The sequence below is a fragment of the Pleurodeles waltl genome, chromosome 6, assembly GCF_031143425.1.
Source record: "Pleurodeles waltl isolate 20211129_DDA chromosome 6, aPleWal1.hap1.20221129, whole genome shotgun sequence".
NCBI lineage: Eukaryota > Metazoa > Chordata > Amphibia > Caudata > Salamandridae > Pleurodeles > Pleurodeles waltl.
In genome coordinates, this window is record NC_090445.1 from 118,231,149 (window position 1) to 118,258,180 (window position 27,032).

Sequence of the window (27,032 nt, forward strand, 5' to 3'; positions counted from 1 at the left end):
TCTGCCCCACTCCATTTTGACATACTCTGCACAATCCGCCCCACCCCAATTCAAAACCATCTGCCCCACTCCATTTCGACATACTCTGCACAATCCACCCTACCCCAATCCAAAACCATCTGCCCACTCCATTTCAACATACTCTGCACCATCTGCCCCACTCCATTTCGACATACTCTGCACAATCCGCCCCAGCCCAATCCAAAACCATCAGCCCCCCAATCCAAAACCATCAGCCCCACCCCAATCCAAAACCATCAGCCCCACTCAATCCAAGCAATCTGCCTAAACCTAAAAGTCTGCACCACTGCAATCTGCCCCACTCAATCCACAGCAATCTGCAGCAACCTAAGTCTGCACCACTGCAATCTGCCCTGCTGCAATCCAAAACAGTCTGCCCCGCTCCAACCTGCCCCGCTCAAATCCAATCCACCTCACCCCAATATAATCCACCCCACTCTATCCCAATTCACCCCACTCCCATTCAAACCACCCCACAAACCCAATCAACTCCACTCCAATCTACCCTAATACAATTCCCCCTACTCCAATCTGCCTCACTCCAATCCAAAACATTCTGCCCTACTCCAGTCTGCCCACTCCAATTCAAAGCAATCTGTCCCACTTCAATCCTCCCCACTCCAGTCTGCCCCATTCCAATCCAAAACAATCTGCTTCACTCCAATCTAATACCCTCCAATCCAAAACAATCTGCCCCACTCCAATCCAAGACAATCTGTCTTACTCCAATCCAAGACAATCTGCCCTCTTCAATTTCAATGTGCCCCACTCCAATCTGCCCCACTTTAATTCAAAACAACCTGCTCCACTACAATTTGCCCCACTTCAACCTGCACCACTCCACCCGGCCCCACTCCAATCCCAAACAACCCACTCCAATCCATGTTAATCTGCCCCACTCCAATGTAATCCACTTGCCCCATTCCAATTCACCCCACTCAAACCCAATTCACCCCACTTCAATCCACCACAATCCACCCCACACCAATCTAGTCCACCCCACACCAATCCAGTTCAATCTACCCCACCCAATACACCTCATCCCAATCAATCCAACCTACAATCTAATCCACCCAAACCCACCCCACTCCAATCCATCCCACCCCAAACCAATCCATCCCACCCACACCAATCCATCCATTGCCAATGCCTGTTGCTCTTTGTATTCTGATAATTGCTTCACTATTCAAGTAAAAAATGCGAATTACTAGAATGCAAAGACAAAACCAGAACTGTTATGCTTGGCATGGAACAGGTAGAGCCCTGCCTACATTAACATTTTGGCTACTGCATCAGCAGCGCAGGAAAGACACACAAAAACAAGCACAGAGAGGCATAATAAAAAATATCTTGAGGACATTATTAAGAGGGATGGCGAATCCTTCCACATTTGTGAACAGATAATCTTTCTTACCTTCTGAAAAGCTGGAAGACTCCCCTTGGGCAAGAAGCACGATGCCTGACAACCATGCCTGATTGACCAGACCAACACAATGCTTCTTATAGACAAAGGCATACTTCCATGCGGAAGCTGTCACATTTTACACTCACATTCGTAGCAAAATATGTGTGTTTTGTGTCCTAAAGAAATCAAATATGGATTGAAGGACTGCCTTTGTAAGCTCCCATGTCCATGGGTAGGATGAGAGAAGGGTGAGAGAAGGAGCCTGCTCAGGTTATCGGCCTGCATGTGAGAGACAGAAACAGGTGCTGGGAAAACACCTGCTGCCACAGTTAACTATAAGTCGTAGATTATTGTTTATCATGATCACACTAGATGTGACCAAGGGTCAAAAGGCTTTAATTCCAAGAGCAGGTTTACCTGCAACAGATTTATGTGGAAGCTACATTAGAACTTCCAACAAAGTACTTAATGACAGATGCCAGCACTGCGTCCCTCTCCCAAGCAATCCACTACATTCAATAGTAGGAAAATGGAACACGACTTAAGCTACTGAAATATGCTGAGTGAAGGAGTGCAGGATGGCTCAGTGCAACATATCATAACCACTACCCCATAAGACAATGGCTCATGTTTAGCAAATGCTGGCAGGTATTTCCGTATGGAGGAGAGAAGTGAGACTGACCCAACTGAACCTTCTAATGATGGGTGTCAACTGGCCTTTCACTGGACCTCCGTAACTGGAGCTAAACAAAACAAGGTACAACATTCTCCAGCTCAAGGATCACCACCAGGTAGTGTGTTTGGCTAGTAGGGATGAGATCCATATTGGACAGGGGGCCCTTTTCATACAGTACCTCTCTTACATATTAAAAAATGAAGTACTCTGCATGACACCACTTTCCAAGCCCCAATAAGCAGACTTCTAAAATATGGGGACACCTGTGTCTTCATGTGCACCAGTTTTTCAGTGTGACTGTTCCAATGGTCACATAGACACAGACGTGTACTTAATGACTGATTCCCACTCAGTATACACAGAAAGAACACTGGTCAGCTGTTACAAACTGCTTGTCGTAACCAGCACATAGCCTGAAGCAGGACACTGATTTAAAGGCAGGGGTGTGGAATTTATTAAAATATCTACTTGTCCAGGGGACAGGTTGCTTGTCAATTCTACTTGTCCTGTAAAAAGATCTACTTGTCCCTTTGGTGCCATGTAGTGTGGCGACAAATTATGGCAGCAATCTCATTATGTAAGAGCTCTGATAATAGCCTCTCTGATTATGCCAGGGCTACTACCATAGTAGGGCTTGAATACTTGCAGTTTCAATCCCTACTGTAGCAATTTCCTTATTTTGCCACCTTTCTGCAGATCTGCATCCTGGGCCTGGAGGAAGCAGTAAGCAATAGTTCCAGGGGTTGAATGCCTTTGAGTCTGCAAACCTACTAACCTGAATGTTTTAAAGATTTTCACCAGCTTCTCTCTAATATTTTCCCATAATAAGAAAGGTTGGACATTTACTCCCGACAATGGCAGAATTAGAACTTCTTCCAGGGTTGGGAAGAAAGTGGCCAGAGGGAAAATGAACTTGCAAATGCTCAAAAGATTTTCACATGAGCAAATCTACACATGCGTATTTACCCATGCTAAAATACAGTTCACAAATATTTTAAAGGGGTACGACATATACCATGGGTGCACTTTTGTGACTTTCTTTAAGAATTTGGGGCCACATGTAGGTAGGTTCAGATTTGCGACTCGCAATTTGCGAGTCGCAAATCCGAATGTAGGATGGTGTCCCTGACACCATCTGTGATTCGCAAGGGCGTCGCAAATGCCAACCTAGTGAATAATCATGAGGTGGGTCGCAATTTGCGACCCCCTTGCGAATAGCGGCCCTCACAGGGATGGTGGCCTGCTGGAGACAGCAGACCATCATGTCTGTGACTGCTTCCTTAAAGGAAAACGAGATGCATTACAAAAACGAAAAATGAAACGTTTTCGTTTCATTTTTTCAGAGCAGGCAGTGGTCAGCAGGACCACTGCCTGCTCGGATTTTTTTTTTACAGTGACATTCACAATGGGGAAGGGGTCCCAGGGGGACCCCTTCCCTTTTGCGAAAGTGTTAGCACCCATTTGAAATGGGTGCAAACTGCGATTGGTTTGCGCCCGCGTTCGCGGTCACAAAACAATCCTACATTGCACTGTGAGTCGCAATTAGGAAGGGAACACCCCTTCCTTATTTGCGAGTCGCAAACCCGTTTTGCGATTCGGTAACCAAGTTACTGAATCGCAAAACTGGGTTTGTGCATCGCAATGTGCTTTTTGCACGTCGCAAACAGCGAAAGTCGCTGTTTGCGACATGCAAAAAGCTACCTACATGTGGGTCTTGGTCCCTAATTAGGTCTGGTGTTAACAAAGACATTTTGTTTTTACCAAACTTCTATTTCTCTCTCTTTCGGCTGGCTTTACTGTGAGTGATCGCATTCTGCTCTTCCACAAGGAGCATATTGGCACACAAAGTAGTTTTGTTCAGTGTCAGGAACTACAGTGGCAATCAGTGACGTAAAGAAACTGGAGGGTGCCCCTTTGCAAAGAACATAGAGGAGCCCCCTCTCCAGACTCACTCAGGGCAGGTGCTGTGCTGAAGGGGCCCCCTGGAGGGCGGCTGCGGGGCCTTTGTTATGCCACTGGTGGCAACATGTGCTTTTAGAGTTCAAAAACTTTTTGGGGGGGGTTTTGCCAGTGTTTGTTACAATGTTGAGGGCCTGGTAGCTCCCACAACAATAAAGTGTTACAAAAGCCATGTCAAAACAAGACACTCATTGATGAAACTAAAAGACTTATAAAAAATATGTCAGACCAGTTGGCTTTGTCAGTGTTTGTTTATTTTCATGCTTCCCATATTCGTTTTGAAAATGGTTACACTGATTTTCCATTAGAAATATTTTTGGGAAATACTAGCATGCATCAACACATTTTACTAAATGACACTTCATTTGCATCTAATCAGAGAGCATTCTGGGAGCAGTATACTTGGCCTCATAGCCTAAACTTTTCAAACGTGTATACACGTTTTTTTTTTTTGCAATGGAACCAACGTCATTAGTCAAGTGTGACCTTAAAACATTTATTTACAGCACTCACCCTAATAATGAAGGCTTTCAAATAATGAACCATAAATACAAGTTCGAACAGCATTATCTTTTGGAAACACATTACCTCAACTGCAGAGAGTTCCACTCTCTGTAAACAAGCAGCCAAAGGGTTTGTGCTGCAGAGGGTTGGGCCTACTTGTCCCAAGGACAAAGTAAACATAAAAACTTGTTGCCCTTGACCCCAAACAAGATGTCCCGGGCGTCGGGCGATATGAATTCCACATCCCTGTAAAGGACACCTGAGCCAGAGGCTTCAGGGATCCTGAACAACCCCAGGTTGACAAACAGTGCACAAGACAATATCAAAACTCTCCTGTCCTAATTGTGGTCGGACAAAAGTCAGGCTTGCAATTTTCCTTATTGGGAAGGTTCTAGGTGGTAGGGGACTATCGCATCAATGTTTAATTACACCTTTACGATGTTCTCACTGCACATCCCGAACTGTGTTATTAAAAAGCTAATTTTGCACCTCACCAGACCAAAGATTAAACCCTCCAAACTACATGCAACTATGGTCTATGGAGGACTGTGCCTACAAAATATTGAAGAAGTGTACTATTTGGCTCATCAGCTAACAAATATTGAGCTGTCCTGAGGACCCTTTTAGTTCCCATGTTGGACACCTCTATTTTAACTTAGTTTTATGGTTTGTACCTTATTCACAATTTTTACACTTTTTCACTTATAGTTAGCCAGACTGCTTTTTAGTGATGGCTTTTACATATTTTATCAGCTGCTTAATTCTAGGAAGGCAAGGATCACGTTGTACACTAATCAGCCATTGCACCACATATAAGCTGTACTCCTTGTCCAAGGCTGTTACATGCAGTACATGCTAAGCTGACTCGTGCTGTCAGTCCAGGAACTAGCTTCTATCTCCGAGACACAGCTTTACATCAGAAATGTAGTCTTAATATGGGATGGATGATTATATAAAATGTACACCGACCCAAGTAGGGTAGAGGGCATTTCGGTCATGATCACCCTCGAACGCGTGGGCTACAACCACTAAGCTCTCAGACGTACACATATGGTTAGGTATGAATTCACACACAACATGGTGGGGTTATCTTCTTCACTTTGATCATAATGTTGGTTACGTTGCTTTGTTTCATCTGCCTAATTATTGTTGCAAATGCTTTTTATACCAGAATGCGATTGCTTCAATAAATACACTGAAAACTCGTGCCTCGCCCTGGCATGAGTATGTAACTGAACAAGATGGGTACCATCTGTTTCAATGACTTTCCTGGGGAGTCAGAGTGACATGTTCTGGTTTCCGTAATCACCTTTAACCCTGACAGGTTTGAAGGTATGGGTAAGGCACTGTGGGCTAGCCATGAGTTAAGCCGACAGCTACTCAACAGAGGGCGCTGCACTCACTCTTCCACGCTCCGCAGTATTGTCATCCTAAACATGCAGTCCTATTACTAAAGCAGGAATCGCATAACAGAGTGTTATGGACCTATGGACCATCTGGGTCCTAATTAAAAGACACCTGTTGACCACATCTGAAATTTAGACTTAGCGTACACTGACTCATTGAGCACCGAAGAGGGGCAAGATCCTGTTATACTACTCTGTGAGAAAACACAGTCCTGTGAATCACTGGCCTCAAATTTCAGTGGCTGAAGTCTATAAAGTCAGGTGTATGCTCTCTAAACCATCTTTCAGAGAACAGCCACTTGAAGGCTCTGGGTGACCATTATGCAGAGTTCGGCCTACACCCCTATCAAATATGGAAGTGCAACCAATGGTCTAACTCAGTGCTTCTCAATCTTTTAAGAACGATGACCCAATTTTCAGATTGGCAAACTTTTAAGACCCACCTTGCTTTAACGGACATGATACAGGGGCAATTTGTTTTTATGTAGTAGTAGAAATACTTACAAACTGCTGCAAATTACCAAAATAACATACTCTGCAATTTTTATGTTCCTCTTTAACAGCAATGGTTTATAAATGTCACAACCCTGACCATGTCTTGATGTGTCTTTATCAGACTGTGGCCAAGATATTGATCTGCTTATAAAAGTGGTAGATGGAGGACTGCACTTGAGCTGGAATACTTTTCAGAGTGTGGTGCTGGCATGTGGCATCTAATCACAAGGCTGTTGACAAATGATGTTGTTATCAGTAATGTTTAGCAAATATGAAAATACCCTCTGTAGTAGAGTATGAGGTAAGGCTTCATACCCATTTTTGTGTTACAAGTGAAGTGCCCAAGAGCGCTGGAAAGCTTTATGTGAGCTCCAGATTGCATTGCATATAGTCAGGTTAATTTTACTTTAAGGATGAAAGATTAAATGATTTCCCCAGAGCCAACATTGGGACATGAACCTTGTTCCCCAGGTCCAAAGTCGGCAGCTCTGGCTGTAAGGCCACATCCATGTTTCTCAATTTATGTGTGAAAGACATACACAAGTGAGATGGTTGTGTATGATTACGTATAGTAAGTGCATTTTCTATTGAAATTATTTTGTGAAGTAAAAAAAAAAAAAAGGGAGCAAAAAATACTGCAAGGTTCACTGAAGTCTTGCTTGGAAATATATACAAAGGTTTGATTTACAACTGGACTTAGGGGCATAATTCAGCACCTGTGGTGCTGGAAGAATTTTCAGCGCTGTGTGTTGACATCAAAGAAGTCATGGGGACTGCGAAAAATCCATGCTTTACACAAAGTGTAGGAAATTTATTCAGCAGGAGAGTGGTAAGAGTAGCTGGTGGTGCACTGTAAAGCACACTGTCGCAAACATACTAGTGGGTCGTGCAGTAGAACACTGTCATTTACAGACATCACAATTTCCATTAAAATGGCAGAGACATGCAGATTTAATGATAAAACTATATAGCACACACATGATAGCGTGTGGAAATCGAGTTTCAGTGAATATGTATAATTTGCTTACCACCAAGTAAAAGTGTATTGGTTTTTTTTTTTTATCATATTTCTTTGTTTCCATTACCCTTCAGACTTACAAAACAAGCATTGTCATAGCCAATATGTCTCGCTTTTGGGACTTTATCAGTGTTTAACCAGGCAGCACAGTAGCACATGGTTAAAAGTTTAAGCATGCAGCACAGCAACAAGCTGGCATTGGTCCATAGCCCTACATGAACCGGTGCTTGCACAGACAGTTGCACTGTGATAGCGCTTCTGGCTGTGGCAGTGTTAGGCAAGTACACATTTCTGGACACAAAAGGATGGGCTTGCAGAAACTGGGGTTGGAGAAAAGAAGTCGGAATACAACTCAATAGAAGCTATGGTGAAATGGAGAGTCGAAGGGAGGAGGTGCTCATGAGAGGACACAGCGGAGAAAGGTTTGCGGCTGGGATTAAAGGCAAAACGGCGACCAGAGGGGAGGAGAGACCATCACACACTACAACAGTTGGATTCATGAATGCACGTGAACGTAGTGTGATGGCCAACAAAAAGGTTCTCTTAGTGAAATCGCCTGGCAGGGAACTAAGCACACAAGGGAGGGAAAATTGCACCAATAAAAAAGGAAGCTTATAAGACAAGCACAACAAAGAACACTGGCAATAGTGGGTGTGGTTAAAGCCCATAGACTGAATACAGCATGTCTTGCAGACAGCGCATGCACGCTACCTAGGCTCAACCTAAAATATGTCAATTTTTGCTTTCTTAATTGCTGATCTATTCTGCAGTGTGTGAAGTTCATTCACAGGCATTTAAGTATTGGGTGTTACAGAAACTGGCATCCGACAGCCTTTCCTTTCACACTCCACATATCCCAGGAAGATTGTGACATAGTTCATTTTAAAAAACCCTTTTGCTTTGCAGCCAGTGAAAGAAAATTAAACACCATTCCCCATGTTAAAAAAATAATCCACAATCTGTCAAAAGGCATGCCTGATACAACCTCGGTCTCTCAAGCACAGCAAATGGGACAAAATAAATACAAAATATAAAGACATCTTATTTATTGGTCCTTCTCGACCCACCAGAAATCAGCTAGTGACTCACAGTTTGGAAAATGCTGGTCAAACTATATAAGATCCAGGATGGGGAGATACCTCGAACTTTTTTTGTACTTTCCCATTCAAAAATACCTTAAGGTTTGGGATTGGTTTCAGGGTGTGGTCTTGAGATTATAGAGTACCATTACGGATGTCCTTCTTCAGACTACAGAAACCTTTAGGCCTAAATCGAAGATGAAACTTGTGAAACAGTGTGACAATGATGTTTGGTCCAACATTTTACTGATACACAACAAGGGTCTGATAGAACCAAGGCTTAAAAATAGCTTTTTCAAAAGTACTGTATAAATGGCATTAGTACTAAAGAGGTTACATACTACCCCAGACTCTAACTGCTGGTGATGCAGAGAGGTGTATTGTGACAGCTTCCAATTCTTGTGGTCCATCTCCAACCTTGCACACTGCTGCTATCAGGTGTGTGCATCTATAAGAACATCCTTTGGCTACCATTTGCAGTCGTTGACCTTATTAGCCATGTCACATGACTCAGCAGATTGCCTGCGGGTAGCAGCCCACATTACTACAAATCCTTCTGCTGCTGAACTGTGCATACTCTGGATTTGGGAATCTCTACTAGTCCCCACCTATACTCAACTAGTTAAGGGAAATTACGACTATGGATGACTTAGAGGATTATTTATAAGATAAAGGGACCAGACTAAAAAGCAGCTTAGACTACACTGAAGTCCTGACCACTACGTTCTTTTTGGGGTTTTGCTCTCATGAGTATTGTGGCATCCTCATCCACTCTAAAAGGTTTTAGGTTTTCAGACCACAATAATTGTTACATAATAACTACATTTCTTACTGACCTCTGATTTGAAGCTGACAGGTTTGCCCCTTGTGAAACTGTGGGTTCTACAGTTACGTCCTTGTACACTCTGGACTCTATATCGACTTTAACCCTTTTCCAAAATTGGGTCTTCACAAAGAATGGATACAACATGGTTAAACCTGTTCGTACTGACGATCCCTGTTGGTTTTCAGATTTTTGTCTTCCATTGCTCAGTTCTGCCACTAGCATCTACACCCCCACACCCTCAGACACTGTGTGATTATGACTCATCTTAACGAACCCTCCATCTCTGCCTCTCTCCCAACCTATTTGCCAGAACTGAGTAAGATGGTGCTGGACCTCCGCTTGTTGCATATCTGATTCATTGAGGAAGCAGGGTCTAATCTTCCTTTCTTTACCTCCAGCAGCCACCTCCACCCCCCTTCTATATCCTGACTCCCCTTTCCTTTATTCTTCTTTAGAGCAGTATCCATTCTGCGCTCCTATTTTCCTTGATATGTGAGACTGGACTAACATTGTTTCCCTGCATGATTACCGCATTCAGTGCCCACTGTTGAACCATCTAATACGTTCTAGAGATGTCACAAAAGTGCAACAAAAAAGAAATTCCTTCTTCACCATCTCAAGCAAAACTGTAAGCTTCCCTCTGGCTGACTGGGACACATGAAGGTCGAAAGGTCTCTCACCCAAAACTGTCTCCAGGGCAAAATGCCTAAGTTGCATACAATCTGAAACTCTTCCTACACAGCCATGTAAAATCCATAACCAAAAGTACAAACTACTAACTTAAAAGCCATATTATGCATTAGACACTTCTTCAAAATAGCAGATATGAAGAAAGGAGTTCTGCAAATATAATATGGGAATGCCACAAGGCGTGCCTGGTGCTAGTAAAGAAGTTCTTGTCTGCTATTGGCTTCTGTCTACAGCCAAGAAACATGACCACATTACACCTAGTTTGGCTTCTTTGAATGGATTACCTCTTGATACATACAAAATTATGTGCAACTGTTATAAGCGATTTATCTGGGCACAACTGTCAGTCACCCAGGCTTAGGATCATGGAAATTTCCAAGTGTAAGAATAAGTGCAGCCTTAAGTTTTACATCTTAGAATAAGCTCCTAGCATTTGAACTCTATCTCAACCCACATTCCCCTTGCAACCTTACTGAAACACTTCAAGGGAAGTCTAACTTATCACTTACTAGCTACTTATGACAAAAACAAAAAATTAACTCCCCCTCCGTCGCCCCTAGTCCTATGTCCAATCTAGTTTGATGTATTCAGTTGCAACATGTAAAGTACCTACAGAAATAAGTGTAATAAATGAAAACCAAATGCTGAACAACCATATAGAATGTAGAACATGCAACAGCCCTAACTTTTATAATTATCTGTCACTGTAATACCTATCATGCACTGTACCATACGTGCTGTCAGGCATCTGTAAAGTGTACAATATGAGTTTTTCTATTTTGGTTGATTCTTATGTTCGCATTGTTTATAGGCCTTTTGCACTATACAAGACTAACTAATAAAGTACATAGCATTGTCACCCTCAAGAATCGGATGAGGGAGGCAGAAAGGCACTGTTACACACTCTTTGGTACATGAAGGGAGGAGACCAGTGTCATGGTGCAATGTAGGCTGGTCAGCATGGCACAAATCAGTATCAAAGAAGATCCAAAGCATGTCTCCAAAATAGGTGGGGCAGGCAGGAATATCAGGGCGAAGGAGTCCAAGAATATGACATATTATAGCCTCAGTACAAGCCATCATGTCTCTGAATGGCTTTCTCAATGCCTCTACTAAAGCTAAGTATGGCTTACATATATCATAAATGACAGACACATTCTGCTATCTACAGCATTTCTATGGAGTTGAGTGCTACCCATTTGCATTGACACCTCATTGGGGATATGAAGTGCTGCATAAAAGATTCCAGGGACACGTCTAACAGATGATTCTGTTGATAGTGTGTGCTATATGAAATCATTATAAGATAACGTGACACGATCGGCCGTTAGAAAGACTATGCATATCTATAAATAAATAGTGCAAAACTTGCTCTGTGCCAGTTATTCTAAAACAAATCGATAAACAGAACTTAACTTTACATAGCAAACACATTTCTCTCTCTTTCTCTCCATCTTTCTCGCACTTTCATGAGGTAACTAGAATGTGATGCAGACATGCAAGCTAGCTGGAATGCGATACCAAGCTACTGCACTAAATTTCAGCTATTCTGAGTTTTTCTCCCTGGAATAGAGAATAACTGCATGGGCACAAAACCCTAGGTCCTTTACCGCCCATTTCTCAAGCATTCCGGAAAGAAAAATAATTTAAGCAGGGGGGAGGTGAGTGGCTGGGGGAGGGCGCAGTGGGTTGTGGCTGGCTTTTATCTGTCAATGGAAAGCACTGTCTGACCGGGTTGCTACAGAGATCGGGCAAGGGCCGGGCTGTGATTGTCCACAGCTCCTGCAGCAAGGAAGACGAGTCCGGTGTTTCTGGGCTTGAAACTATCGGTCTGGAGTTTGATGAACCGACAATTCAAGGTCTGAAAACAATGTTAATAACAGGTGGCATAATTCTGTCTGAAGTTACTGGTCCGAGTGAATCTGCACCACTCGTGTTGACAGCCATGTTTCTACAAAGACAGTGTCTTAGAGCCTTAGTAAACAATGGCTAAGCCACACTGAATATGGGACATCCGCTTCGGCCAAATGCCAACATCATAAAAGGGGATAAGAATGAAGGTGCCAGCAGTGTACTTGAGGCATTACCACCGAAATGTTTAAAGGATTTCTTTTAAAGCAAAGGTTCAGACTAGTAGTGTGCCACACTGCATCACAATATAACATTTATAGGGTGAGGTGTAGTGAAAGCAGTGCAGTGTCAAGCTAACTGAATAAATAAACCCCACAAGACCGCTAAGGTGCCTATCTGAATCTGGAAAAAATAAAGTTAAACACTTTTACTTTTACCTTGACTTCCACTTTAGATACTCAAAAGAAGTATTAACTGAAAAGGATAAGTAAACTTTTGAGCGACAGAACTGCTACTTTGAAAATTTGACAAATACATTTGAAATGGTGTGAGAGGGCAGCTAAATTCTTCTGTTGCTTACCAGTGAAGAGAGGGCTGAAGGAGACTGGAGAAAAGGCACTTTGAGTTCTTGTCAGTCGAGGTTTCCTGTTAAGACAGAAATGTTAAGGTTATGACACCCGAAGAAGACAGGATACCTGAAGACCAGGTTACTTCTCTTATTACAGTCCTAATCTGCTTATTCTTATTATCAATCAAAAACACCCATAGGATGGGAAGCATGACTATTTGAAATCCCTCAAGAGCACAAACTCTCTGTACCATACCAGGATTAAGCAATATTTTTGGCTCTGTTCTAGATTAAACATTTGGTATCTGGTGAAAACATAAACATGCTACAAATTCAGCATACTCTTTCAAGGCTATAGGCTATTGTTGAATTTTTCATCCCCAGCAATGACACACTTGTGCCTCCAGATGGTTGCCATCCACCTCCTGCAGAGACTGTGCTTCCACAAATATCACCAAGATAAAGTAGGTGTCAATCATAAAATAGACGGCAGTTCCTGAAACTTTTTCCATTCCTCAGGGACATATGCGGAGAACCAAAACAGCAATAAATGCAGCACGTGTCTTTCTACCTTGGGACTCCAATATGTAATTAACTCGTTGGTGAGAAAGGAAATGCTGAAGAATCTGCAGGAAGATAATGTATCTACCATAAACATCGTTACCAAAGGAAAGTAACTTGTTTTCCTTAGTAAATACATTTTCCAGCAGATTTATCACATTATGAAAGAGTCCCTAATCAGTACCTCCTCTGAAGTAGGACTGAATAGTTGGTGCTGGTTAACTGTGTATATCATGACACACAGCTCAGACAAAGTATCTATCACTCCATGCCTAAGACATGAGGCAGCAGTGCTTTGCAAAAGGATGCAAGGATGGCCAAGTGACTGCCCTGCAGATGTCAGCAAGCAGGAGGCTTCTGGAAAGTGCTGTGTTGGTCCTGGTGGAAAGAGGACAAATGCTTTGCTAGCCACTGTATAGTTGACACGGATACAAAAGACGGCCAAAGTTGGAAGAGTGACAGACTGGACTAAATGGAAGGAAAAAAACACTTGGCCTAATAAGGATAGGCATGTGCAAAACAACCCACTTGTAAAATAATAAACCTAATAAAGAGTTAACTAAGCAGTTCCTGCTGTTCCTCCTCACTTCAGTCTACAACAGGTTAGTCGCTGGAAAATATGGGGCAGGAGGGAAGGGAAGGGCATTAAGGGATGATTAGCTATCTCACGCAGTGTAGAATAAGAGGTACTCAACAACCAGCTCCTTCACCAGAAACCTAAGGGAGGGCTGGGGCATGTAAGGCTTTCCACTGTGCCTCTGATGTGAGATATTAAAAACAGATTTTAAAAAACTAATTAGTTCATTAACTAGGTTAAAACCTCTTCAAATTAGGGAAGATAGGTAATTAAGTCAGAAAGGTAGCAACCTTATTACAGAGAACAAGTTATCTGAAGGCACCAGGCTGCAGCACCATCTAAGGGCAGTGACTGGGCAGTTTTGAATGACTGCTTTGTGGCGATATTCCCTACATTGTCACTGATACTGTCCACGAATACTACATTCATTAGCCCCACTCAGACAGCACTCCCACCAATGTTTTCTATCATAGAAATAAAACATTTTCCTAGAGCACAGTTCCATGAGAGCCTGGAGGCCCCAAAGGCTTCCCTAAATGTGGTGTAAGCACTGGGTTTAATTCAATGACGAATTTCACCCAAGATCACTGCAGTTTCGCCTGGAAGAAAATTAGCCTCTGGGCCACCATTCTAAGTGCATCACCATTTCAGCTGTCTCTACTTCAAACTTATGCTGGGTCTTTGGCCCCAATATGTTGTTCAGGGTGTCATTCATCCTTGCCGGAAAGTTGGGTTCACAATACTCTCATCCATACATGGGTAGGAGCACACTGGAGAGAGCTATTTGGCTATTTCCGTGTGGGACAAAACTGCTTACCCCTCTCATAATCATGCTGTCCTGGGCTTCACGAGCTTTCTTCCCTCTGCTAAAAGCCATGGTGGAGAAGATGGCCATTTAAATAAGGGGCACATAGACACCAGGGCAATATACCACTACCTCCCATTGCCCCCCCCCACCCAAAAAAAATTAAAACAAAAATTGCCACTGATTTAATGGCAGGATGTTCTAAACATATCATTTGTTTTCCTTAAAAGTGAGTGATTGATGTGTAAACAGGACAAAAGTAAAATGGGCCTATGACATTCTTAAACACATGGAAAGATTTAAAGACCATTTTGTATGGCAGTTGCTGGTCATCTTCCTCCACCCCACAAAAATGTTTGGCGACAGCATGTGGAATTGTGCATTTCAAAGCTACTTGACCCACTAACATATGCAAAACAAAAACACACGTAAAGTGTTCCTCAATTAGGCTTTTCGGGCACTCCCAAATGGAGTTTATCAGACAACAATAGTCAAACACTGTATTTTAGAGTATGATGGGACAGTAACAGTGTTAATATGCATTTCAAAACATTTTCGGCCTGTAGCAGACCAGACCTTGATGGGATTTAAAAGCTGTTTACAAAGGCTTATATGTAGACACTCCAACCAACTCTTGGCTTCCTATTTACACTGACACAATAGTATTGACTGCCGCTGAGGCAAAATATAGGCCTCAATGTACAAAATGCTCACACTTGTATATAGGATTTATTAACATAAAACTTTTATTGTTGCGGCAACAGTTCTTAGCAAATATAGAGACATGCTAATTCAACTTGCTTTACTAATAGCGGCTCGAATTTAAAAAATGTGTTTTACAATATAACTAATTGTGGCTGTTGTAATGGTCCAGGACAGTAAGCATAATAGAATAGAAGCAAATTTGATGACTGAACACCAAATAAAATGTACCTAAAAATATGTGCAACTTGTAAAAAAAAAAAAAAAAAGAAGAAAAAAAAAGAAAGGATGATGTTTGCAGACAGTTTTACTAAATCATTGAGTGATTTCAAGGCTTTAAAAAAAAAAGTATCCAAAACTATTTGCAAGTTTTTAAAATAAACAGATGAATTAACAACAATTTCGCTTACCTATGGCGCAAGTTGTAGGGACACTTTGTAAGCTATTTCTGCAGGGCATTATTTAATAAAACATATTTGATACATGTCAACATTTAAAAAGAATAGTGGCGAAGTATCAAAAAAACGTCACTGGAAACAGGTAAAACAAGCATTCACAATGTAATGGGTCTTGCGTTTGCTCGAGTTAGAGCTATTAGCGCTGTACATTCCTAACTGGACTTTTCTTGCCACATAAATTGAAAATGAAAAGTAAAACAGTTTGCATAAGCAAGCCGATTCAAGCGCTACGGCTGCCATGAGCGTGAGCCCGAAGGAGAGACACAATAGGAAAAAGAACTTCGCCCGCAATCAAAAGTATCAGCAAAAGTGCAATTATCCCTGTAACAGGGTCGATGGCCAAGGCGGAAACAAAACTGCCCCAGGGAGGGACAAACGTAAAGCATTCACCAATGATAACAAAGGATTTTTGAAAAGCAAGGCCATGAACGAGTAATAGTGATGGGCGTGAGGTGGGCGTGGTTAAAAGCCTGGCGACTGATTACCACATGCTAGAGCACTTGTGTGCTCGACCTAAAAAACAAAGCAATTTAAATACGGGGAGCCATTCGTTAAGAATGTCACAAAAGCACACTTGTTATAATATTGGTATGATTGGAGACAGCCCGGTGTGTGGAGTGCTCTATGGGATAACTATGGTTGTCCTATTAAAAGAAAGGAGGGTTCCCACGGGTGGCTGGGTTAGGGGTATGAGGGGGTTTTGTGTGGTTTGGGGAGTTTGTTGTTTTGGGTGTGGGAGCATAGGGGGAAAAAAAGTAAAAAATACAAAAGTCCTCAAAATGGTTTTTTCACGAATAAAGAAGGGGAGGATTCAAGAAGTTTCTCTAGAGGATGGGCAAGCAGGAGGGTTTACTCCTAAAAATAAGTTCATGGAATATCAACGGGTTAAGGGTCAAGCGTAGAAGAAGAAAGATTTTGGAGTTTCTTAGGCAGGCGGATGAGGATGTGATTATATTACAAGAGACACATCTCTCACGAGAAGAATGGGAAAATGTGTTTAAAAGTACACTGTGGATCTCCCGGGGGATAGTGACCAATCAATTGTGCCCGATCAAAGGCGTCGCTATTCTTTTTAAAGAGAAAATAACTAAGGGGTTATGCATAGGTGAGGTGCACGTAGACTCAAAGGGTAGATGGGTGGTGGCTGAGGTTTGTTTTTTTGGTTTATGGCTTACGATTGCAGGCTATTATGGCCCCAATACGGATGATTTCACCCCGCTTATAGAACTATATACCCTTCTTTTGAAAACTAAGTATCCGGTTGTGTTAGGAGGGGATTTCAATATATTGTTGAATTTGGATTTGGACAAATCCACCACCCGGGCGACGGCTAATTCCCCCAGAAGTAGGTCAATGGTTAAACAGGCGATAATTGACTTGGGGCTTGTGGATGTGTGGCAGGTTAAGGGGGGTGTAGGGCCCAGATTTACTTTTTATCATAAGAAATATGGGCACAAGTCCAGAATAGATTTTTTTTTATAGCAAAATAGCCTGATAGGGAATGTTTCTTATATAGCGCATGCCCCGGCACATCTTTCAGATCATGCGGCTGTTAAGTTGTATCTCTCCTTCACGGTTCAAGTCCCTAGGCTTCGATGTACAATAAGTTGTTCACTATTATTGGATGACCTGATTATTGAGATATTAAGAAAAGACACAAGAGTGTTTTTTTAGTTGAATCAGGGTTCAGCTAGTCTACAGATAGTTTGGGATGCATACGAAGCCTATATAAGGGGGAGATTGATTAGCTTGGCTGCATTTAGGTGTAGGGAGGAAAGAGAGAAATTACGTAATCTCGAGACCAGAATGGCAATTTTGCAGGAGTCCATACAGGCCACACAGAAAATGGAGAACAAGGATCAATTAATGATACTTGAGCAGCAATATGAAAAAGCATACTTGAATTTAGAGTGTTTTTTAGAAGGTCAAGAAAGAAAGAAATGGGAAGCTAGTCAGTATGCGCATTATGAATACGGGGAAGGATGTAGTAAATTACTAGCTTGGAAAGTAAAGTCTGATCATTCAAAGAAACATATCCCTTCAATAAGGTCTGAGGTCACCGGGCAGATTTGTGTAGAAAGATCAGAAATAGAAGCTGCTTTTGTTTCCTTTTTTCAAAATCTGTACTCAGATGCGCAGAAGGGGGGATCAGATATAATCATCGGACTTCGTGACCAAACTAAACACCTCTAATCAAGTAAGAATTTGACAAACATTTTCCCATCCCACCAAGATAACAGAGCCGGGCCTATTAGTAAAAGAGATGTTATCTTGGTGGGATGGGAAAATGTTTGTCAAATTCTTACTTGATTAGAGGTGTTTAGTTTGGTCACGAAGTCCGATGACTATATCTGATCCCCCCCTTCTGCGCATCTAGCCCTATTGTCCATTCAGGATACTAGGCGGAGATGGGAAGGATTTGCCATGGTTATAGGGGGATCCATGGAAGAGAGCGCCAGGTGGAATGGCCCGTTGATACCAGGGGGCTAGATACCTGGGGCAAAGAGTAGTCGATCCTTTCTTTATTGGCACGGATTAGTGAGATGAGGACAAAAAAAGAAAAGAAAAAAAAAGCACACTCACAGATGTATGACTTGCTCTGGTGCATATTTGCATCTGTAAGGCGTTCAGGGGAATTTACGGAAGTAAGCCTGGAAACCTTAAACTGTTGCTCTAAGCAGCAGTAGGACACTGCTGAAAGTGATTCATCAAATCCCTGTGACAGATAATCACAAAGCAGGTAGTTAAGGCTGTGGAGTACCTCCTCTCTCCTTGGTAAAGGATAGGATAAGGTACAACATGCAGGTCATCCATTGCCAAAGAGGTACAGAGTTGAGAACTTTCTTTTCCATCTTTTAAGCAATGGGTATGACTTCTGGGGGAAAAAAACTGAATTGTCACAATTGGAAGCAGCCAATAAAAGGTAGATCAGAGAAGGTGGACACGTTGTCAAACTGTTTTAAAATGTTCTTTATGGTGGTTTAGTACTTCAGAAATAAGACCTTGAAAATATTCCTCTTCAACAAATGGAATATATATTTTTTAATATGCTGAACGCAGAAACGAAAGCCTTGTCCTTGCATGTGACTTGTGCATCCTATGCATCTGGAGAAGAGGACTGGACATACTAGTAATGAAAATCAGACTCAGACTGTCTACCTGGGGTTAATAAAAATGGATAGCTCTTAATTTATCACTTATGATGACCGTAAGCACTATATTTAATATATTTAACAACAGAATGGTAATTAATTTAGAAGGATGAAAGGCTGACCTGCATTTTCTAGGATTCAAACTGCTACAGACCAATGTAGGTGTCAGCAGGGGACTATTAACCCACCGAGTCACCTGAAATGCCACTCTGCTGGACAATGACACCTATCATATGAATATATGAATGCCAATAAGCAATACATTTCAAGTTTTGAGCCAACTGTATTATAGAACGTATTACATGACAAGGCTGCAGGATGTCAAAAAATCCAAGCCCTATACATTTCTACAGAAGCGGTTCCTGGGCAAATAACTTTCACTACTAATCTCAATGATTGACACTGGTCATATCTCGGAAATGGGACAAGTTAAAATGCTTCAAAAGCCCTTATGGACAGAAAAAGCACATACAAAAGACTTCACCAATCAGACACAAAAGTAAACCAGTTTCAAAAGATTTGAAGAATAAACACACAAGCCATCTACGTAAATATCTGGAAAGTCCTTGGGAGGTCATGCAGCAACTTCATGGCTGTTAACAAAGCAAATGCTGAACACACAACTAAGAAACAAACCACGAGAACTCAGACAAAACTTTACAGTGGTTTTAGGCCTATGACAGAAAGTAACATACCACCACCTCAGCAGATGGCGCTGCATGCTAAACGCAATCTAAACATCCCTTGGTTTGTCGTCCTCGAAGAGCGCAGCAGTAGGGGTGAGAAATTTAATTAATATCTACTTGTCCGTGGGACAGGTTACTTCATAAATCTAACTGTCTTCTAACAAAATCCACTTGTCCCGTGGGTGTCATGTAGTGCAGCAATTAATCATGGCAGCAGTCTCATTATATAAAGGCTTTGATAATCGCTTCTCTGATTATCCCAGGGCTCATATTATAGTAGGGTCTGGGTCTGAATACTAGCAAATCCCTTATTTTGCCACCTTTCCACAGATGAACATACTGAGCAGCCTATTGGTACCTGTAAGCAATAGTTTGAGGTTCAGAATGCCCTTTTGCAACTAGGCAAATCTACAAACGTGCATGTTTTAGGACCTTTTACCACCTCTTCTCTAATATTTTCACATTCTGAGTTAGCTTGGACAATTATTTCTGACAATTTGGGAAAAATGTCTATACCTCAAGAGTCCAAAGGAACTGGTTGCAAAACCAATCGTCTAAGGAGAACTGTGAGACGTCCAAAGGCCTCAGATGATTTTGAACATGACTGCAGCTGTTTGTTACTAAAAGTAATTGGACGGAAAGTGAACTTTTAAATGCTCACCAGATTTCCGCATGAGCAAATCTAGACATACATATTTGCTTGAGCTAAACGGTAGTTCACAAATATTTTCTACACGTCCTATTTCCTGGCCTACTTATGTAAATTCTTAGTAATTAATGAGTTGTAAACCTGCACCAATGCAAGGACATATACCATGGGTGTACTTTAGTGACTCCCTTTAAGAATTGGGCTCCTAATTAGGTCTGGTGTTAACCAAGACCTTCTTTTTTTTTTTACAATTTGATCTCTCTCTCTGTCCATCGGCTGGCTTCACTGTGAGTGACAGCACTGTGCTCCTTCTCAAGCAGCACATTGGTACACAAAGTAGCTTTGTTCAATGCCAGAAAGTACGGTGTCAATGTGTGCTTTTTGAGACCAAAAAATATTTCTGCTTTAGCCAATGTTTGCTATAATAGTGAGGGCCCAGCAGCTCCCACAACAATAAGGTTTTACAAAACCCATGTCAAAACAAGACCCGCATTGAAAAACCAAAAGTCTGACAACCAATATCAAACCTACTGACTTTGACAATGCTTGTTTATTTTCATGTTTCCCATAATTTTGTTGAAACCAGTTACACTGATGTTTTCATTATGGATATTTTTTTTTTTAGAAATACTAGCATGCATGAACACATTTTACGAAATCGCACCTAAAATTTCATAGCAGCTCAGTCAAAGTTTTTTTCCCCCTCATTGCATTTTTTAAATCAACATTTTGATTTTTAAATCAAATAATCCTCAATATTACTTTCAAGCTTCTGCAAATATTTGCATCTAATCAAAGAGCATTTTGGGAGCATTATAAGTTGCCTCATATTGTTCAACTTTACAAACGTGAGTACACTTTTTGATACTGGCACTACTAACAGTACTGCTGTCTGAGCTTACAATATGTCCTTAACCGCTCACTCTAATAAAGGTTTGCATTAATGAACCTTAAATAAAGTTCGAACAGCATTAACATAGGGACACAAATGCTACCTTTAGTGTAGACAATGCCATTCCCTGATCCATTATGTGGTATAGTAAAATGGCAGGGAAAGGGTTTGTGATGCAGGGGGTTGGGCCTATCTGTCCCACGGACAAAATAAATATGAAAACTTGTTGCCCTTGACCCGAGAGTGAGAAAAAAAAAAATAATATATATATATATAAAAATAAATGATTTTACTTCAGATTACCCACTAGAATCTAGGTCACTAAAATGAAGGTTTGGAATGACGGGGAAGTGGCAAACTTCAGGTTAATAAAAAAAGGTTCCCACTTCTTAAAATTATACTGTGAATACAGGCTGCTGTATGGAACACGTTTACTTTGATAGGTAGTAACACTGGTATTCTTTCTTTCCCCTAACACCATCTTTTATACCATGCTTGCTACCACACAATTTTCAGCATTTTGCAGGCACTATGAATACCAGGTGTTTGTAGTGTTTGGTTGAAGGGGAATGTAGAATATGGGTTGAGGAATGTGATGTAAGGATGTTACATAGGGAGTGTGTAGGTGGTGGCAGTTGAAAGAGAGTGCAGAAGAAGAGAGATGAGGTGGCTGCACCGTTATTTATATCTAGATAAAGTAGTTGGAACTACCTCCTGTGCATGTGCTTACTACACAGTTTTAGCGACAAGCTTGAGCAGGTCCGCCACGGACAGAAGAACACACGTGTTCACTTGTCTTTGGGGTTTGCATTCAAACAATCTTCAGGGACAGTCTGCATTTATTAATTCACCTGGACACATCAAGGAACTGTGTCTGTGAATATTTCTGGAAATTTTGGCAATTCTCCTCATACGACGTATACCTGGGAAGCGGCTCGTACAGAGCTTGCCTCACACTGATTTCAAGTGTGACCGTCACTCCTTCACAGGTGACAGGAAGTCCGTTTTGCCGCCATCTTGGATTGGGCAAGTCATGCATACAACCTTATCTAATGTATCACGCAGGTCATGCATGCCCTGTTGCCACTATCTTGGATTTGACGAAATTACATGCAAGGACAAAAAGGATACAGATCCTCATAGTGTTTACTCATGAATCGCTCTGAAACAAGGAATTCCTCGTTGTTGAATGCGATTGCTCATCATCACTCTAATTATTTTATTAGGGCCTTTTGATTCGTTATTTGAAGGGGAGATTTTATTCCTTGATATTCTGACTTTATTGTATAATAAATACACTTGGCCCTTAGTGCTCTGGAAATTACTGGTGTGGGACACCCTGACCCATAATGCTTTTGTGTGTTTTATAACACCATGATGGTGAAGAATGGACTTAAGATGTTATTATAACCTTAGGACTAGTCCACTACAGTGGTGAAGAACAGACTAAGGGCATTCTTTAGGACTAGCCCTCTGTGACATGGCTAATACAACAATAACAATGAATGAATGAATGAATGTGTACTCTTGCACATCTACCACTACCTTGGTTACAGTCGAAGGAATATTTCCTGAACTACATTTCAACTACTGAGTATGGAAGGATTTTATCTTCTGAGAAGAGAAAAGGGGTTTTGCGACACTTGTCAAGGCCCGAGGGCCCGCGGATATATAATCAGTCTACCAAGGAAGGTTTAGTTGGAGATGGTTATGTATTTACAGAGGAGTTAATACAGATGGACAACTACTTTTCACCAAAAGTATGTAAAGGTATCATATGTTATAAATATTTTCAGATTTCTTGAGGAAAATGAAACAGTTGACAATCATGTCACAGACTTAAGGATTTTGGCTTTAGAATTTAGATTTGTTATTTTGCAGGAAGAGCTGATTTGCAATCAAGCTGTCATGCATATGCAGAACCCTGCAATACAAAAGCTTATGTAAGTCAATGGTGATGCAAATTTAAAGGACGTGGCGGCCATAGTAAAGTAGCCAGAATTGTCAGGAGGTGTGCAAAGCCTGTTAAAACAGGAAGTGGAGCAGGAGCTAGTAGCTAAACTGAGTTCACCTTCTGACGTGCATCTTATTAAAAAAAAAAAGGAAATAATGAAAACACAAGCACAGGTGGAATAGAAGCATAAATATTCTTTATGTTGCTGTTGCTGTGATGGCACAATTCATTTGGCATCTAGTAAGTGATGTCCAGCATTGACTCAGAAATTTGCTAGTTGTGGAAAGACTGGACACTGCACTTGTTTGTAAAATGAAAGTCAAGGAGGATGGTAAAGTCAAGTGCATTGATACGAGAGGGGTTGTATCTGCTATTGAAGAAGATTCAGAAAGCTGAGAAATTTTGAATATTAAAGAAAGGGTAAATTCAAATACTTATGGAGGAGACTAAATTGAGGAACAAACCTGTATGTTCCATGAAAACAGGTAGAGTTGGCATCCATATTGTGGCAATTTGGGGTTCCATGAATACTATTATAAATTAAAGTGCCTGGAAGTGCGATTTTGAGAAAACATTTGGCTCTAAATTCTACAAAACAGACGTAGCCCGAAAGGTTACAGTGGAAAGGCAACTGATAGTCCGGGTTATAGAAAGCTAGTGTTTTGATTTAAGAATAGAGAGCCCTTAGGGAAATTGAAAGTTGCAAAGAAGGGACCTTCATTTATGCGACGGTTGGACCAAAGGGACTTACATATTGTTCTACATCCCAACACTAAGGAACATGTGTTGATTCTAGATCAGGCAGAAATCGTTGCGAAATAATCGTTGGACACATTTCCTAGGGAATTTAGTGACACAATTAGGCTAGTGAATGATTTCGAACATAGAAGTGTTTTAAAGGAAAATGCTGTTTCACAGGTTCACAAGGTTAGGAATGTACCTATTCTACTTAGAAGTGAGGTGTCTAAGGGGTTGAAGCAGTTAATAGAGGCAGGAATAATTGAACTGATCAAGTCTTGTAAGTGGACTTCACAATTAATTGTAGATACCAATGGGTATCAATGGGAAAAAAAAAATCTAATTGGACTTTGTGTTGACCTTCATGAATTAAACAAGAATATTTTGATTGCCAGATTTCCATTGTCCAAGATAAATGAGATGTTATCTATGTCCAAAGTATTCCTGTCTACATTAGATCTTTCAGAAGCATACCATCAGCCACCTCTTCACAAAGATAGCAAAAAGTACACTTCATTTATCACACAGGAGGGGTGTTTTCAATATAGAAGAAAGCCTTTGGGGTTGGCTTCTGCAGCCGCTGTCTTTCAGAAATTGATGTTCAATCTTTTTGGTAAGATGGAGAACGTGTTACTCTTTCAGGGTGACATTTTAATAACGGGAAGAAACGAGATTGATCATGATTGCATAACTGGAAGAAGTTCTGGACATTTTGAATAAACAGAGGTTTGACAGTATGCTAAAAGTACATTTTCATAATCACAATTCACTTATTTGGGGTATGAGATTAGTAAGCAATGGATTAGACCTAAGAGTACATGAGGATGATTTCAGATCCTTTTTAGGGTTGGTAGAGTCTTACAAAACATTTGTACAAAATATCTCAATGAAAATGTTTGCAAATTGGAATTCGCTAAAATACAAGGTTGCATATATTTGGACTGAAGGGAGTGAATTTGGAACTTAAACAAGCTATTGTTGAATAACTGATAGAGCCTCCTCATCACTCTTCCTCTGCACTCTTGCTCAAGCTCTTCCAACTGCCACCTCCTACTCACTCTCTAATGCCCGCACATCACAATCCTCATTCTACATTTGATTTCAACCCAACACTACTCCCCCCATTTCTTATACCACAACAGTCACACACACATCTGAAATACTGTAAATGTAGCCTAGCAACAATAACACAAACATGCCGTAAAACTCCCCTATATACATACATAACTTGAATGTGAAAATATTACTTCACAGTAATAATAAATCAAGTCACATTTAGTAACTGACAGCTGCAGTCACATTCAAAATCATCTAAGGCCTTCTCACAGTTCTCCTTAGACGATTGGTTTTACAACCAGTTCCTTTGGACTCTTGAGGTATAGAATAAAAGTGTTCTTCAGAAGTACCATCCTTCTGTGAATCAGTCACAACTTCCTTGGAGGAGTCTTCTTCTCATGAGTCATATATCACTTCGGCGAAGAGATTAGGTCAGTGCAAATCAGGGCTCTGCCATCTCTGGCAAATCCTGGTTCAGTAGCGTGATAATTTTGTTGATCATAACCATAGCCACAACTTACATCGGCCTCCAAAATGTGTGCATGCCTACCAGTATTTACGATACCATATGTGATGAAGAGTGCCATTCTGCTTACATGCCAACACCTGACATCATCTACTCTCACTGAATTTTTCAAATTACCTTTTGTGGAGAAAAATGCATGATCACACCCTTGGAAACTTTACCAGACGTCTTAATTTTTACCCACTGACCCACTTTAAGTTCAAAAGGTTTCACACTATGTTTTTGTCAAAATAGGACTTTACTCATTATGCTTGCTTCAAAGGATGTTTTGAATATCTTCCACAGAGCAATACATTCTCTTAGAACAGATCTATCACCTTGGACTAAAATTCGATGTAGCTTTCCTTCCTCTCATTATCTTGAATGGAGAATATCCTATGGCAGCAACTTCAGTGGTTCTGTAAGACCACACCGTTTTCATAACATGAATCTCCAAATCCAATCTATTCTTGAGGCAGTTTGAGTAGCACTCTTCCAAATTCTATTAAAATGTTCCACCATACTATTCCCACAGGATTGTACTGGGAAGAAGTCATGTGCAATATCCCACATCTTTTCATATACTTTTTGCTTTATTGAAGGTGAAATGCACACTATCACTCAATAAACACATAAGTAAACTTTCACTCTAAAACAGTTCATCTAAAAAGCTCAATGTGCACTCAGGTTCTACTTTGTCAACTGTTTTAACAAATGACCATCTAGAAAATGAGTTCAGAACAACAATAAAGTGTTTATTTTGAACTCCAGTGGGTCCCATGATATCCACAGCTATAATTTTTCAAGGCTTGCCTGGATACACAAATTGCTCCATGGGAGGTCTCAAAGTTAAGGGATTTGTCTGCCCCCATACATTTGTTACTGTCTCTTATCACTCTTTCAACATCAACTCCTGGCCATCAGCAAGCATTCTTTATTGCACATTTTGTTTTTACCGTGCCCAAATGGCCTTCATGACACATTGAGAACTTATTTCCTTTAATGCATTTGGACGAACAAGTCTTCTACCCCTGGATAAGGTAGGCCCATTACCAGATAGTTCATTATGAACTTCCCAGAATGGATTTAGATCATCTAAAGTCTTCTTGTATGGCCACACTACTTTCACACAACACAGAGCTTTTTATAACAAATAATCTCACACTTCTCTTGCCACAATTTCTTATCAACATAGCCATACAAAGGTGGTGTATAGTAGGGACAGATGTAAAACCACTTAGTAACAGTGAAGACAAAGTGAATCACTGGAAATATCATATATTGCTTTTGACAGAAACCTTATTCATAATTTATTCATTTCACACAATGTCCCGCCTCTCACTTTAGTAGCATCAAAAATTGTGATTAAGCATATCGGATTTGAGCACAACCTCACTTACATAAAAATAAAAAATAAATGTAATCCACAAAACATATAACATGTTGGAATTCTGGCTGTAGCAGTAAAATGTGGCAGGAAATACTGCCGGACTTTAATTTTTGAAATTATTGTTGCAGTGTGGCTGTGAGTCCAATTTTAAGAGCACAGTCCACAGAAGAGGTAGTTACGCAGAAACCTGCAAAAAGGGGGGATACTATTGTCTACAGTGATCCACTGCGAGTCGTCCTTGTTTATGAGTTCAAAACTCTTCAAAAAACGTGGTGATGCGTTACAGCCCCTGATGAATATGGGCCTCCTCAGGACATGTAAAGAAAGAAGCACTTTCAAGAGTCTGGTGTGGCGTGGGCATCATTCTGATGCCACGCTGACGAAGTGACCACTCCTCTCAGGGGTCGGG

General features: G+C 41.0%; 1 protein-coding gene across 2 annotated transcripts in view; it reads right to left on the minus strand.

The window, feature by feature from the left end:
• The window catches only part of SOCS7 (suppressor of cytokine signaling 7), a 149,564-nt gene that overhangs the window by 112,127 nt on the left and 10,405 nt on the right, over positions 1–27,032 (minus strand). For both annotated transcript variants that reach the window (XM_069237496.1, XM_069237495.1), the window contains exon 2: positions 12,511–12,575. In XM_069237496.1, coding sequence (XP_069093597.1) covers positions 12,511–12,575 — 65 coding nt within the window. The remainder of the gene's footprint in view (positions 1–12,510; positions 12,576–27,032) is intronic.